General features: G+C 42.2%; 2 protein-coding genes across 3 annotated transcripts in view; both read left to right on the top strand.

Moving 5' to 3' along the window:
- The window catches only part of LOC306983387 (uncharacterized protein), a gene marked incomplete at its 3' end in the record, with an annotated part of 471,868 nt that overhangs the window by 282,230 nt on the left and 173,788 nt on the right, over positions 1–15,850 (top strand). The gene's annotated exons all lie outside the window — the stretch shown is intronic.
- On the top strand, positions 629–14,117 carry LOC307012496 (E3 ubiquitin-protein ligase pellino homolog 2). 2 transcript variants are annotated; one of them, XM_079639225.1, is made up of 6 exons: positions 629–1,101; positions 5,862–5,991; positions 6,063–6,164; positions 6,980–7,177; positions 8,564–8,749; positions 12,357–14,117. In XM_079639225.1, the coding sequence occupies exons 1-6, from the start codon at positions 1,028–1,030 to the stop codon at positions 12,954–12,956; spliced, it is 1,290 nt and encodes a 429-aa protein (XP_079495351.1). In that variant the 5' UTR covers positions 629–1,027; the 3' UTR covers positions 12,957–14,117. The 2 variants fall into 2 exon arrangements, with proteins under 2 accessions (XP_079495351.1, XP_079495352.1); XM_079639226.1 differs by lacking the exon at positions 6,980–7,177 and having other exon boundaries at positions 819–1,101; positions 12,357–13,952.

Genomic DNA, 15,850 nt, shown 5'->3' with positions numbered 1-15,850 from the left:
TAATGTGAGGGATTTATTATAAGTCACTCATTAAAATCCAGAACTGAAGAGTTATTAAACACTCACATGCCTAAAACTATAAATATATGAAATATCTGAACATGAATCTCCCAAACAGTGACTCTTTATGAGAAAGCACGACTGCCAACAACAATAACAACATTATATATACAAAATATATTCTTAATGGACTTTATTAAAATAGTGAAAAAAGTGTATTTGAGTTAGTATTTATAATGCATGTTATTTTATTTAGTCTATTATATGCAAATCAAAATCAAAACCACAAAGAAAATGTTCTGTTGCCTATACAACGAAACCAAATGATGTAAACAATAAATACTAAAAAATTGCATTAAAAAACAATCCTTTATGAAATAAAGAATTTATATACAGTAGCCTATACAGTAATTTCCTCTAATATTAATAACTGTATAATAGGCTGTTACATTTGCAGTATTTGTTCGATTAAAACAGTTCTTAAACGATGTTTGGTGTCTTCTCTATGATCTATGATATTGGCTTATAGACTTCAGATCATCAGACACATTTTTACTCTATTGTACAGTGACGTAATGCTCAAAGGCAATCCGGGACACGTCATTGCGCGCAACGCCGAGGGGTGCGCGCGCCTCGCAGATTTATGAATGAACGCACAAAACGTGACCTTAACGCTTCACTAATGTCGATCACACACACTATCCGACTAAACATCGCGGAGTCGGTGATCTAGGTGCAGGCTGGCGTTTATACAGCGCGCGTCGGCACCGCGCGTCCCCCCCGCGCGCACACATGGCTCGCGCCACTCCGCCGCCGCTGGACCAGATGAACGGATTCGCTCCGGGTTCTTCACGCGCTATGATCCAGTGAAGAGCCATGCGCTCGAGACGCGATTCCCGCGCGCGTTCCGTGTAAACCCGACGCTTTCCTCAACGCTTGATCGGTTCTGCTGACTCGCGCGGCTCGACCCGGTTCTGTGCCACCGAGAGAGTGTGTGTGTGGCTAGAGAAACAGTGTGTCCAGTCCCATGTTGCAGCCGAACCAGCACGAACATGCCCGCTCCAAAGATCCGGTGAAATACGGCGAGCTGGTGATTCTCGGGTGAGTGAGGATGATGATGATGATGAGGATGATGATGATGAAGCGCATTTACTACAGCAGCGCCGGGTTTGTTACTCACTTAGTAATGTTGGGTTAAAAAATAACCCAACGCGTAACCCAACTATGGGGTGGTATGATATCAGCAGCAGCACCACCTTCCCAACTGTGGGTTATTTTACAGTTGGGTTAAAATTAAGCAACCCAACATTTAAGTTAACTATTTATTAGTTAATAATGTTACCCAACGAGTAACCCAACTATGGGGTGGTATAGCAGCACCTTCGCAACTGGGTTATTTAACCCAATGCATTGGGTTAAAAGCAACCCAAACACTATCTATTAGTTAATAACTTAATAATGTTGGGTTAAAAATAACCCAACTATGTGGTGGTATAACACCTTCCTAACTGTGTGTTATCTTAAGGTTGGGTTAAAATTAACCCAACAGTTAAGTTAACTATTTGTTTTTATTTATGAAATGACTAATTAATAAATAAAATACACTCTGTTTCGAAATACAGATTGTTTATATGTATAAAACACTAAATATGTCTCAACACTCTAAAAAATGCTGGGTTGTTTCAACCCAATTTTCGGTCAAATATGGACAAACGCAGCCGTTGGGTTACATTTTTAAATTACATTTTTAACCCAACGTTTGGGTTTGTCCAAATTTGACCCAAAATTGGGTTGAAACAACCCAGCATTTTTTAGAGTGAACCGATATATACATTTTTTAATTACAAACTAAATATTGGGGAGTCTAGCATTTCATGTAAATATAGCTTACATAATTGTGTACATAAATTCTAAATACACAAGTGTACATCCAATATAGGTATTTAACCCAACAGCTGGGTTATTACTAGAAATTACCCAACGATTTTTTTTTTTAAATGACCCAACGTTTATGGAAAAATAACCCAGCATAGTGACCCAATATGTGTAACCCAGCGGTTGGGTAAAAAAAAAAAAAAAAAACTTTTTTTTACATTGTATTCAATTTGTCAATATTGTTGCCTCACAGTGCGATAGTTCTGATTCGATCTGACCTATAATGTGATTCATGTTATTATTAAACTAAACTGACGTATTTACATTATTACATATGAAGTATTGTATTGTTGCGGCTCCATGTGCAGTGGGAGTGAACATTAGTAAAGTTATTATTAACTGATTCTCGACCGATATTTACAGAAGATGCTGCCGATACACACATAGAAAACTTTTATAGGAAATGTAGACGAATGCAAACATGTCTAATATCCAGTAATATTATTGATCTCACTATCAATCTGAATAATGATTCCATAGTCTTATATAGAACTGAATTTAGTTTGATATTTGATGTAGTTTGCATCATTGGTTGTTTATGAGCTGCTGTGTTGTATAAAGCGCTGCAGAAATAAAGCAGACTTGACTTGACATGCACAGATTCTGTAATGAATCAGATAATCTCGAATGGTTGCATTGATGCATAGATCAGGAAACAGAAGGACTTGCTTTGCTTGATAAATCTCCATCAACGGCTGATAAATCAGTGCATCAGTGTTATCAACAGAGTGCGCGCGGCCGCGAGCGCGTGACATAATCCACTCAGGAAATGAGAGCGTAAAATGTTTCCGCCTACACGTGTGTGTGTGTGTGCGCGCGTGTGTGTGTGTGTGTGTGTGTGCGTGTGTGTGTGTGTGTGTGTGTGTGTGTGTGTGTGTGTGTGTGTGTGTGTGTGTGTGTGAGAGAGAGAGATACCAGGAAGTGCTCGTGCAGGGCAGGAACTCTCACACAGATGCTTCTCCTTCCTCTTCCTCACATAGAGAAAGTAGACCAGATCACTCCCAGTCAGCTTTATTTCCACCGCAGCTTCACGGTCATAAACAGGAGAAATCATGATCATAATCTGCATCTGTGTTCTGTAACTTCATAATGCTGCTCTGGTCTACATGCATGACGGATTCTGTGTTTCGTTGTTCTAGTTTTAACCCTCTGGTGCTCTTCGGAAAACTGTAGAATTTTTTTTAGAGTTATTTTACTTCATTGGAATAGTACGAAACTTGGTGCAGGGTTTGGCACTCACTGTGAACACAACAGTCCTGCACATGATCTGAACAGGTTAATGGTCCTGTAATAACAGTCACACTTGTGCTGCTCGCTGTACATGAGAGAGTTTCCTCTAGTGGAGGCGTTCGGTACTGCAGCCGAACAACATCTCACTGAGAGATCATTTACTGACACATCACACTCACATCTCACACTACTGGCGCACACTTATGGCTTTGATTTACTCAGTTTTAGAGCAAAACATGTTTAAGAAAATATATATTTCATATAAAAATGTAAAATAGCATTTTTGTACATTTTTCATAACAATAAACATAAAATTCTTTAACTTTTTTTTATTTCACTTTTTAAAACTGTTTCCTCTTCATCAATAATCTGCAAGTGTGGTGTGTGTAAAGAGATCAAACTTCAGTCTGTCGCTCTAAAGCGTTCGAGATTTACCAGTTTAAACTGGACATTTATCTTCAGGTCTACACTCAAAAAGTGAATAAATGGATTATAAATACAGCGTAAATATAATTTAGTACCATAAATCCCCTAAAAATACTAAATATTAAATAAAAACATTATTGAACTAAAATATAGTACATTAATTTCATTGAAATTATGATTTTTTGTCATGTTTGACGACGTGCGAGGAGAGTTTGCGGTCAGACAGTCTCTGGTATCACTGCTTTACTGAGATACTAATGCATCTGAATTTTTATTTGATTTTAAAACACTCAGGGTTTCATACGCTCATGCGACTATATAGAGGAAAAATAAGCATTTTAATATTTCAGTGTGTGTGTGTGTGTGTGTGTGTGTGTGTGTGTGTGTGTGTGTGTGTGTGTGTGTGTGTGTGAGAGAGAGAGAGAGTGTGAGTGAGTGTGTGTGTGAGTGAGTGTGTGTGTGAGAGAGAGAGAGAGAGAGAGAGAGAGTGTGAGTGAGTGAGTGAGTGTGTGTGTGTGTCTGTGTGTGTGTGTGTGTGTGTGTGTGTGTGTGTGTGTGTGTGTGTGTGTGTGTGTGTGTGTGTGGTTACATGCATTCATGCGAACGCAGTCTCTGCTGTCTCATTGCTGAAGCAGCACTTTGACCTCTGCAGACACACACACACACACACACACACACACACACACACACGCTCTGGCAACATCTAACCCATATATGAATATTCATCCGCTCATAAGCCCTGAAATGCTGTGATTTATATAAACGAGTGTCAGTATCTCACACACACACACACAGACACACAGACACACACACAGACACACACACAGACACACACACACACACACACACACACACACACACACACACACACACACACACACACACACACACACACACACACTCTGAGCCCAGCTGTGCCATTGACACGCTCTCTCCTCGCTCTGAACAACCGCTTCTCTTGTGGCGGCTCACACTGAGGTCAGTGTTCGATCGAGAGGAGTCGGTAATTCGCTTATTATGGACGTCACATGATGCCTCTGAACATCACATCTCTAAACTCTTCAGGTTTCAGCGCTCGAGTATATCCTTAGAAACAGCAGATTTTATGTTTATTTCAAAGTATGCATATATATATATTGAAATATGTGTTTTGAGAGTATTGAGATCGGCCGCATTCGACTCTTTGATTGGTGGATTTTCTGTGTGAGTAACATCGTTACACCAGTAGGTGGCGACAAGAGACTGTTAAACATGTGCTTGACATTAAATCATTCACTCAAGAGATTCGCTCAGAAACACTGATTCATCCAGTAATGAACAAGTGAAGTCTTCAAGAGTGAGTCATTGAATCGTTCACTCAAACTGATTTCTGATAAATAATTAATTCCATTTAATTAAACATGTTAAATAGGCGACACTGCAGCAGAACCTCTAGTAAATGACATGTTATTCTGTTTAGCTGTGTGTTTAAAATCGTGTGAGAATCGCAATCTCTATTTGATTCTCTCTTTATCCAGAATCATGCAGCTCGAATTTATGTGAGTCAATATGAGGAATTATCGTTATTAGTTCTATATTTGAGGAAAGTTCCCAGCCGAACCGGATCACGGAGTACTTCTGTAGTTATCTATCTATGCCTTTATTTGTGAAGAAAAAAAGCTTTTTAATTACAGAATCTATAAGTTTAATTCTGGTTAAGTTCATATTATTGCATGTTGCATATTGATATTTTCCAATTAGCTATTTCTAATTTAGGAAATATGTCAAATAAATGCACTGAGGCTCACATCTGGACCAGTTTGGACCCCATTGAAGTCACTATATGGAGAACATCTGGAGTGTGCTCCTCAAAAACTTTCATTTCTCTTCCACTGAAGAACGAAACGCATGAACATCTGGGAAGAGTAAATGATCAGGACATTTTAATTCTGGAGTGAACGACTCCTTTAATGACCTCAGGGTTATTTCACATTAGATGACTATTTCTGTCGACTTATCCAGTCAAATATATTTTGATGTGAGCAGTTATTGTAACAGTTCCTCAGACTGTGATATAGCCTAATATTCAATTCACATGTATTTGTACAGCGCTGTACAGTAAAGAGTGTATATTACAGTTCACAGTGTTCTGTTATCAGAGGAAACTGAGTTATGTATTTCAGAAATGTACATATACAAAATCACAGTTAGCGAAAAAGATATTAATTTAAACAATGTAATGATTGCCTGCAGAGATGCTCCCGCTGAAGTAATGCGTGACGTGTCTGCAGGTATAATGGCTCTCTGCCCGGAGGGGACCGGGGCCGCAAGAGGAGCCGCTTTGCTCTCTACAGGAGAGCGAAGGCCAACGGCGTCAAGCCCAGCGCGGTGCACGTCCTCAGCAACCCTCACGACAGCAAGGTGCGTTTCTCTCAGCACGCCGCCGCGCAGTGCATTGTGGGATAGTGAGTGCGTGACCTTTGTGTGTGCAGGCGGTGAACAGCAGGGGGCAGCACAGCATCTCCTTCACCCTCTCCCGGAGCCAGACCGTGGTGGTGGAGTACTGCCACGACAACGACACCGACATGTTCCAGGTCAGCTCGGGACGCGGGCGCTTGCTCGAGAATTAACGTTTCTGTTCCTCTTCTCGATCCCTCTGTGAGCGTCTCAGTTTGAGTTTAGACCAATCGAGCGCCAGAGACTCTGTGTATCGGGGTACTGGATCCGTGCGGCTCTTAAAGTGACAGCACTAATATTCCTGCTCTATAATAACAGTAATGTTCCTTAATATTATTAATAAAGCTAATCAAACAACAGACGACAAAGAGAAAATTCACTCGTTCTTCTCTGAATAACTATATTTATAATGTGTTTTATTTATAAAGTTCAGTTATTGTTTCATTTGATTACAATTTCTGCACCTGAACACCTGAAAATCTTAAAACACTGTTTATTTCACTCATGTCTGTGTTCAGCGGTGTCTCTCTGTTGAGATTGCTCATTTTTTATTTGCTCTTTTTTTAATTACTGAGTGTTTATTGTCTTTAATAATGCTTGAAGTTTATATTAGTTCGGCTAGTTGTTTTTAAACCACATTATATGTTCTGCAATAAGACTAAATGTGAATAATATCTACGTTTTATACCTTATTGGAATTGATAAGAAGTTAAAATTCAAACGATCCCCAACCTTAGTTACGTCTTGTTCTAGCTTGTGTTCGACTCGGAGACTGATGAGAATGATATCTAAGTTTATTTAAAATTTTTTAATCTTGTTGGAATTGAAATTAGGGATCGATAAGAAGCAGAATCGGAATCGTTAAAATTCAAACGATCCCCAATCCCAAGTACGTCTTGTTCTTGCTTGTGTTGGACTCTGAGACTGACGTGTCCCATAATGCCGTGTGCAGATCGGCCGCTCGACGGAGAGCCCCATAGACTTCGTGGTGACGGATACGCCGGGAGGCTCTAAGGAGAGCGAGGACTCGTCTTCGGCTCCCAGCACCATCTCCCGCTTCGCCTGCAGGATCGTCTGCGATCGCAACCCGCCGTTCACCGCGCGCATCTACGCCGCCGGCTTCGACTCCTCCAAGAACATCTTCCTCGGGGTGGGTGTCGGTCCGGGGAAGCACTGCAGAATAACACTGTTCAGGATCTTCATTTTTTGTAGGAAATTAACATTTTGGCCGAAACCGATAACCGATAATTCTTTATATTCGCAAGTCGATAACCGATATATCGGCCGATTAATCTAAATCCAAATTTGTATGTCATTTTTTAGAGCCTGGTTACAAAAACAAGTCTCACCATTAAAAGACATGTCTAAAGCACACAATTATAATGTTTTTATTATAATTCTATGTAGCCGATATAATAGACTTGCGCTGCACATGTTGCACTTTTTTAAAGTGATTTAAATCATATTTTAAGCAATTCAAAATCATCATGTTGAACAGTGCGCATCTGAAGCGTCTCAGCTGGAGGAAATAATACAGTATTTATCGGCTTTAATATAATGTTCTTATCAGGCCGATAACATTCAAAATGAACCGATATCGGCCGATACCGATAACATAAAAAATTACATATATCGCAGATACCGATATATTGGCTTATAAATCTAAATCCAAATTTTTATATAATTTTTATATAAAAAAACTGATTACCTGATTACAAAAACAAGTCTCGGCAATAAAAGCCATGTCCCAAACACACAATTATAATGTTTTTATTATAATTTTATGTAGCTTATATGACAGACTTGCACTGAACTGTATTTTCCTTTTTTCCAATCATATTTCAAACAATTAAAAACCATCATGTTGAGCAGTGCGCATCTGAAGTGTCTCAGTGGAGGAAATAATACAGTATTTATCAGCTTTAATATAGTGGCCAAGTTTTCTCATCAGGCCGATAATGATAACATTGTAAAAGAACATATATCGGCCGAGATCGATATCGTGGCGATATATATATCATGCAATAAGTCGCTACTTAAGTTTCATTGCGACTTTAAAAACATATTTTTTATGTAAAAAATGGTATAAGTTACCATCCAACATCTGAACCCTAACATTAGGGATGCTCGATATATCGGCCATCATATCGGTATCAAAGTGTGTTACATTCATGCATTAGGCAGTGGCGCATTACGCTTTAATCCGTTCTGCATTGCAAAGGTGGCTCAGAAGCGCTTCAAAAGTGGCATTTAAGTGAAGTAAAGTTAACCACTTTATTAATCCCACAAGAGGCAATTATATTAGGGCAGTGACATCACAAACTAAAAAAACATACATTAAAAACAATCATATTCCACATACACATCTACACATTACAACATTCCCATGTAGGAATCTTTACACACTGTTTAGCGCAGGCATGAACGCATGTACATATTTACAGTCCTAACTTCGATTCCAGGGTCTGAGGCCTTTACTCAGCTGTGTAAAGATCATTCCACGCACACTCCTAGTGTAAATGCATCTCTCATGCAGGAGAAAGCAACTAAATGGAAGAATCCGGATGGTCACATGGACGGCCTGACGACCAATGGCGTGCTGGTGATGCATCCGCTGGGTTTCCCAGAAGAGCCGAAGCAGGGTGTGTGGAGAGAGATCTCGGTGTGTGGAGACGTGTACGCCCTCAGAGAGACCCGATCCGGACCCATACGCGGACCGCTGGTGAACATCACACACACACACTCAAGCAATCCGCCCTTGAATTGACGCTAATTTGAAAGCGAAACTAAAATGCACACGGGCGTTCTCAATGGTGCGCGTCCACGGGCTCGTAGCGAGCAGAACACAGCGAACGCTTGGTTCATTCCGATGGCAGGAACTAATTGAAAACGTTCGCTCCGCTCCACAACATTATGACTGCCTGTGCAGACGTGCGCATTTTAGTTTCGCTTTTAAAGTCGCGATTTAAAAGTCCCCGCCGTTGATACCGGTATTACCAGTGTTGTCACATGTCGATTAACCGGTGAGAAAGTATCCTCACGTCACATCCCTAATCCAGACACGGGACGAAATCTGCTGTTTGCATCTTTAACTCTGGAGCTCTTCGTTGTCGGTCAAACATGACCAAAATATTTTTATTTATTTATATGAAATTACTATACTATATTTTAGTTTGATAACAATTTAAATTTAATAGTTTGTATTTTTGGGGGGATTTTATGGTACTAAATTATATTAACTCTGTATTTATAATCCATTTATTCACTTTTTGAGCGTAATCTGAAGATAAATGTCCAGTTTAAACTGGTAAATCTCGAACGCTTTAGAGCGACAGACTGAAGTTTGATCTCTTTACACACACCACACTTGCAGATTATTGATGAAGAGGAAACAGTTTTAAAAAAGTGAACTTGAAAAAAGTTACGTTTATTATGAAAAAGGAACATTTTTCAAAAACATGTTTAAATAACATATAAGATTTATAACATATCAATCTAAACATGTGTTCCAAATTTGAGCTTGATATGTCAGTAAATGATCTCTCGGTGAGATGATGTTCAGTCAGTCTGGCTTCCACTAGAGGAAATTCGTCTCCCATTCGTTTCCAATGCGCTCATCCGTATTTCTTGTTTACTTTTCTTAGTCATATTTTAATTTAGTAGTAATAATAACTGTGTAGCCATATTGATATATAATCACACATTTTGACACAAACAAACAGAGAAAACCTGCAGTGTACTCTCACACACTCACTCTCACACACACACACACTCTCTCACCCACACTACACTCACTCTCACACACACTCACTCTCACACACACTCACTCTCACACACACTCACTCTCACACACACTCACTCTCACACACACTCACTCTCACACACACACTCACTCTCTCACTCACACTACACTCACTCTCACACACTCACTCTCACACACACTCACTCTCACACACACTCACTCTCACACACACTCACTCACTCACTCACTCAGACAGACACACACTCAGACACACACACACACACTCACTCTCACACACACACACTCACTCTCTCACCCACACTACACTCACTCTCTCACTCTCACACACTCACTCTCACACACACTCACTCTCACACACACTCACTCTCACACACACACTCACTCTCTCACTCACTCTACACTCACTCTCTCACTCACTCTACACTCACTCTCTCACCCACACTACACTCACTCTCTCACTCTCACACACTCACTCTCACACACACTCACTCTCACACACACTCACTCTCACACACACTCACTCTCACACACACTCACTCTCACACACACACACTCACTCTCTCACCCACACTACACTCACTCTCTCACTCTCACACACTCACTCTCACACACACTCACTCTCACACACACTCACTCTCACACACACTCACTCTCTCACTCACTCTACACTCACTCTCTCACTCACACTACACTCACTCTCTCACTCACTCTACACTCACTCTCACACACTCACTCTCACACACACTCACTCTCACACACACTCACTCTCACACACACTCACTCTCACACACACACTACACTCACTCTCACACACTCACTCTCACACACACTCACTCACACACACTCACTCTCTCACTCACACTACACTCACTCTCACACACTCACTCTCACACACACTCACTCACACACACACTCACTCTCTCTCTCACTCACACTACACTCACTCTCACTCACTCACTCTCACACACACTCACTCTCACACACACTCACTCTCACACACACACTACACTCACTCTCACACACTCACTCTCACACACACTCACTCACACACACACACTACACTCACTCTCACACACTCACTCTCACACACTCACTCACACACACACACTCACTCTCACACACACTCACTCACACACACACACTCACTCTCACACACACTCACTCTCACACACACTCACTCTCACACACACACTACACTCACTCTCACACACTCACTCTCACACACACTCACTCACACACACTCACTCTCTCACTCACACTACACTCACTCTCACACACACTCACTCACACACACACTCACTCTCTCTCTCACTCACACTACACTCACTCTCACACACTCACTCTCACACACACTCACTCTCACACACACTCACTCTCACACACACTCACTCTCACACACACACTCACTCTCTCACTCACACTACACTCACTCTCACACACTCACTCTCACACACTCACTCACTCACTCTCACACACTCACTCTCACACACTCACTCACTCACTCACTCTCACTCACTCACTCTCACACACACACTCACTCTCTCACTCACACTACACTCACTCTCACACACTCACTCTCACACACTCACTCACTCACACTACACTCACTCTCTCACTCACACACACTCACTCTCTCACTCACACTACACTCACTCTCTCACTCACACACACTCACTCTCTCACTCACACACACTCACTCTCTCACTCACACACACTCACTCTCTCACTCACACACACTCACTCTCACTCACACACTCACTCTCTCACTCACACACACTCACTCTCTCACTCACACACACTCACTCTCTCACTCACACTACACTCACTCTCTCACTCACACACACTCACTCTCTCACTCACACACACTCACTCTCTCACTCACACACACTCACTCTCTCACTCACACACACTCACTCTCTCACTCACACACACTCACTCTCTCACTCACACACACTCACTCTCTAACTCACACACACTCACTCTCACACACTACACTCACTCACTCACTCTCTCACTCACACACACTCACTCTTTCACTCTCACACACTACACTCACTCTCTCACTCACACACACTCACTCTCTCACTCACACACACTCACTCTCTCACTCACACACACTCACTCTCTCACTCACACACACTCACTCTCACACACTACACTCACTCACTCACTCTCTCACTCACACACACTCACTCTTTCACTCTCACACACTACACTCACTCTCTCACTCACACACACTCACTCTTTCACTCTCACACACTACACTCACTCTCTCACTCACACACACTCACTCTCTCACTCTCACACACTCACTCTCACACACTCACTCTCTCACTCTCACACACTCACTCTCACACACTCACACACACACTCACTCTCTCACTCTCACACACTCACTATCTCACTGTCACACACTCACTCTCACACACTCACACACTCACTCTCTCACTCTCACACACTCTCTCACTCACACACACTCTCTCACTCTCACTCACTCACACTCACTCTCTCTCTTACACATTCTCTCTCTTTCTCTCACTCACTCTCTCTCTCTGTGTGTGTGCAGGCAGTGGGCGAGAGCAGTGCTCTACAGGACGGGTCTCTGGTGGATCTCTGCGGAGCGACTCTCCTGTGGCGTACGGCCGACGGTCTCCTCAAGTCTCCGTCTCTCCGGCACCTCGACACACTCCGCCTGGAGCTGAACGCGGGTCGCCCGCAGTGTCCCGTGGGTTTGAGCACGCTAGCGTTCCCGAGCCTCCCGCGCTCGCACAGCCTGGAGGAGCGGCAGCCGTGGGCGTACCTCGCGTGTGGACACGTGCACGGCCGGCACGACTGGGGCCGGCGCCCCGAACGCCACCGCGAGCGCGAGGACAGTGTGTGTGTGTGTGCCGGCAGCCACGGGGAGTGTCCCCTGTGCCGGACCGTCGGCCCGTACGTGCCGCTGTGGCTCGGGTGTGAGCCGGGTTTATACGTGGACGCCGGCGCCCCGACGCACGCGTTCGTTCCCTGTGGACACGTGTGCTCGGAGAAGACGGGCCGGTACTGGGCCGAGACGCCGCTGCCTCACGGGACTCACGCTTTCAGACCCACGTGCCCGTTCTGCTCCGCCCCGCTCGCGCACACACACACACACACACGCCTCATCTTCCAGGGGCCCGTCGATTGATGAAGGGGCCGAATGGGGGACGAAACGGGTCGGGAGTCTCAACACCAGGTTTCTTCTGCTCACTAAGAACAGCGTAAAACAGGCCAAACCAGTCGAGAGATCATGTTTTCTAAATCTTTCTGCTCATGAAGCTCCTTGAACACCGAGTCTGAAACTTGCGTATTCGTTTATTCCTATTCGTCACTCGTCACTCTGAATGGTCAAGATGCTTGAGCTACGGATGACGGACGCAAGTTTCGAGGGCGGTGTGTAAACGTGATTAACAAAACGTGAGGTCGCATTTACTTTTTTTAACGTGCAAAAATTTCGGACACGAATTTCCGACTCAGTGTGCGAGGACCGAAGGATGAAATATTTGATCGAAAATAATTCATTTGTAGTTAAAAAGTATATAAATGTTTATTAGAAATGGACTCTTATTCCTCGGCTGGATCGTGAGAGACTTTGAAACTCACATCTGGACCTTCGACCCGCTGGACCATTGAAGTCACTATATGGAGAACATCTGGAGTGTGTTCCTCACACACCTGCATTTCTCTTCCACTGAAGAACGAGACACATGAACATCTCGGATGACGTGGGGGAGAGTGAACTATCAGGAAATGTTCATTCTGAAGTGAACTCCTCCTTTAACAACCGCGTAACCGCTTAGTTCTACTGCTTGCTTTTCCGACAACAAGCTAATTTTGCCATAAAAGACGCAACAAAACGGTCATTGTGATCCAAAATCACGTAAACTTTGTACATGAGCAGTTGAAGGCAGCACGTCCGAAGAGATTCCCGACCCTTTCCGAACCTCGACGGCCGAAACTCTCTCAGTACATCGACCATACCTCAACATCTCACACACACACACACACACACACACACACACACACACACACACACACACACACACACACACACACACACACACACACACACACACCAGAAACAACAACTCCTTTATTAAAACGCTTGTTTTCAGCAATAAACTCAACTAGTAGATCCACTGTAGAGATGCAAGCGGTTCGATCCGTGATTCCCTCGCAGGGCCTCGCCTGCTCTTCTTCTTCTTCTTTATTTCTTCTTTTCTTTATTTCTTCTTTCCTTTATTTCTTCTTTTCTTTATGTTAGGATGTTTAGCATTAAATGACAGTTGTAGCTGCAGTATTACGCCGTAGTCGTTTGAAATGGTCAAGATGTCATATTTTTCTACATGACTGTGTTACTAAGCTTGTTTAGTAACTTGTTTTATATACAAGTGTTTCACATATAGCAGTATATAGATTATATATATATATATAAATATGAATATATTATTTTCTGTGTATGATTTGAGTCCAGGAGAGTGTGTTGAAGAGCCTCACTGTGCCGACGACACGCGTCCCGTATGATGAATGTACGACTCCGGCGCTTCGTTACCGTCTACGATCTCCCTGGTGCTAACGATGATTCTAACGATGATTCTAACGATGATTCTAACGATGATTCCTAATGATGATTCCTAATGATGATTCTAACGATGATTCTAACGATGATTCTAACGATGATTCTAACGATGATTCTAACGATGATTCCTAACGATGATTCTTAACGATGATTCTAACGATGATTCTAACGATGATTCTAACGATGATTCTTAACGATGATTCTAACGATGATTCCTAACGATAATTTCTAACGATGATTCTTAACAATGATTCTAACGATGATGCTAACGATGATTTCTAACGATGATGCTAACGATGATTCTTTCTTTCACGCTGAACTTCACTGATTGTTTCGCTTCAGAAAGGCGGCAGCGCTTTATGGTAACTTTCATCAATGTGTCATGAACAGATAATTATAATCTAATTATATTAGTGGTTGTCAGAAAACTGACACTTCAAATCAACGTCTCAAAAAAAATATATATATATATATAAATCTTGGTAGTCTTTGAGAATGTCAAAATTGACTCCAAATCGACTTTGCATTGCATTCGAGCGATACATGTTTTTAAATGAGTTAATGCATTTTTATATGAGTTATTAGAGTGCCATGTGGACGACACACCTCAGCACAGCATGACACGCCGGATGCATGTCATTAATGCATCAAATGCTATTGATGAAAGTTATTTGTATAAAGTGTAGCCGACAGTCGCCACACACACGCCTGCACACGTCGCACTGTGCATCCGAGCATTATAAGCTAAGCGCTCGATAACGCTTCGTACTGCAGGGTTTAGAGATTGAACCGCTCTACTTTACCTCACGAACTATAGAACAGACCTCAGTTTACCACCGATCCTGGTTTCCACCCTGCCGATGAAGCCGAATGCGGTGGAAGCTGCTGTCCGCCTCAGAAATAAACATTTTAAAACATAGTTGCGACTTTATCTCACAATTGCAAGCTTACTTCTCGCAATTCTGACTTTATTTCTTAGTCTTGCGAGATATAATGTCAGAATTGCGTGTTATAAAGTCAGAATTGAGAAAAAAATAATAATAATAATTGCAAGAAATAAAGTTGAAATTCTGACCTTTTTTTTATCGCAATTCTGACATCTCGCAATTCTGACTTTACATTTCGCAATTCTGACTTTACATCTCGCAATTCTGACATCTCGCAATTCTGACATCTCGCAATTCTGACCTTATATCACGCAATTCTGACATCTCGCAATTCTGACTATATATCTCGCAATTCTGACTATATATCTCGCAATTCTGACTTTATATCTCGCAATTCTGACATCTCGCAATTCTGACTTTATATCTCGCAATTCTGACATCTCGCAATTCTGACTTTATATCTCGCAATTCTGACATCTCGCAATTCTGACTTTATATCTCGCAATTCTGACATCTCGCAATTCTGACTTTATATCTCGCAATTCTGACATCTCGCAATTCTGACTTTATATCTCG

This window comes from Phoxinus phoxinus (assembly GCF_949152265.1).
Source record: "Phoxinus phoxinus genome assembly, chromosome: 16".
NCBI classification, from domain to species: Eukaryota; Metazoa; Chordata; class Actinopteri; order Cypriniformes; family Leuciscidae; genus Phoxinus; species Phoxinus phoxinus.
Note: the sequence above shows the minus strand (reverse complement) of the source record. Positions and strands in the feature narration are given on the sequence as shown.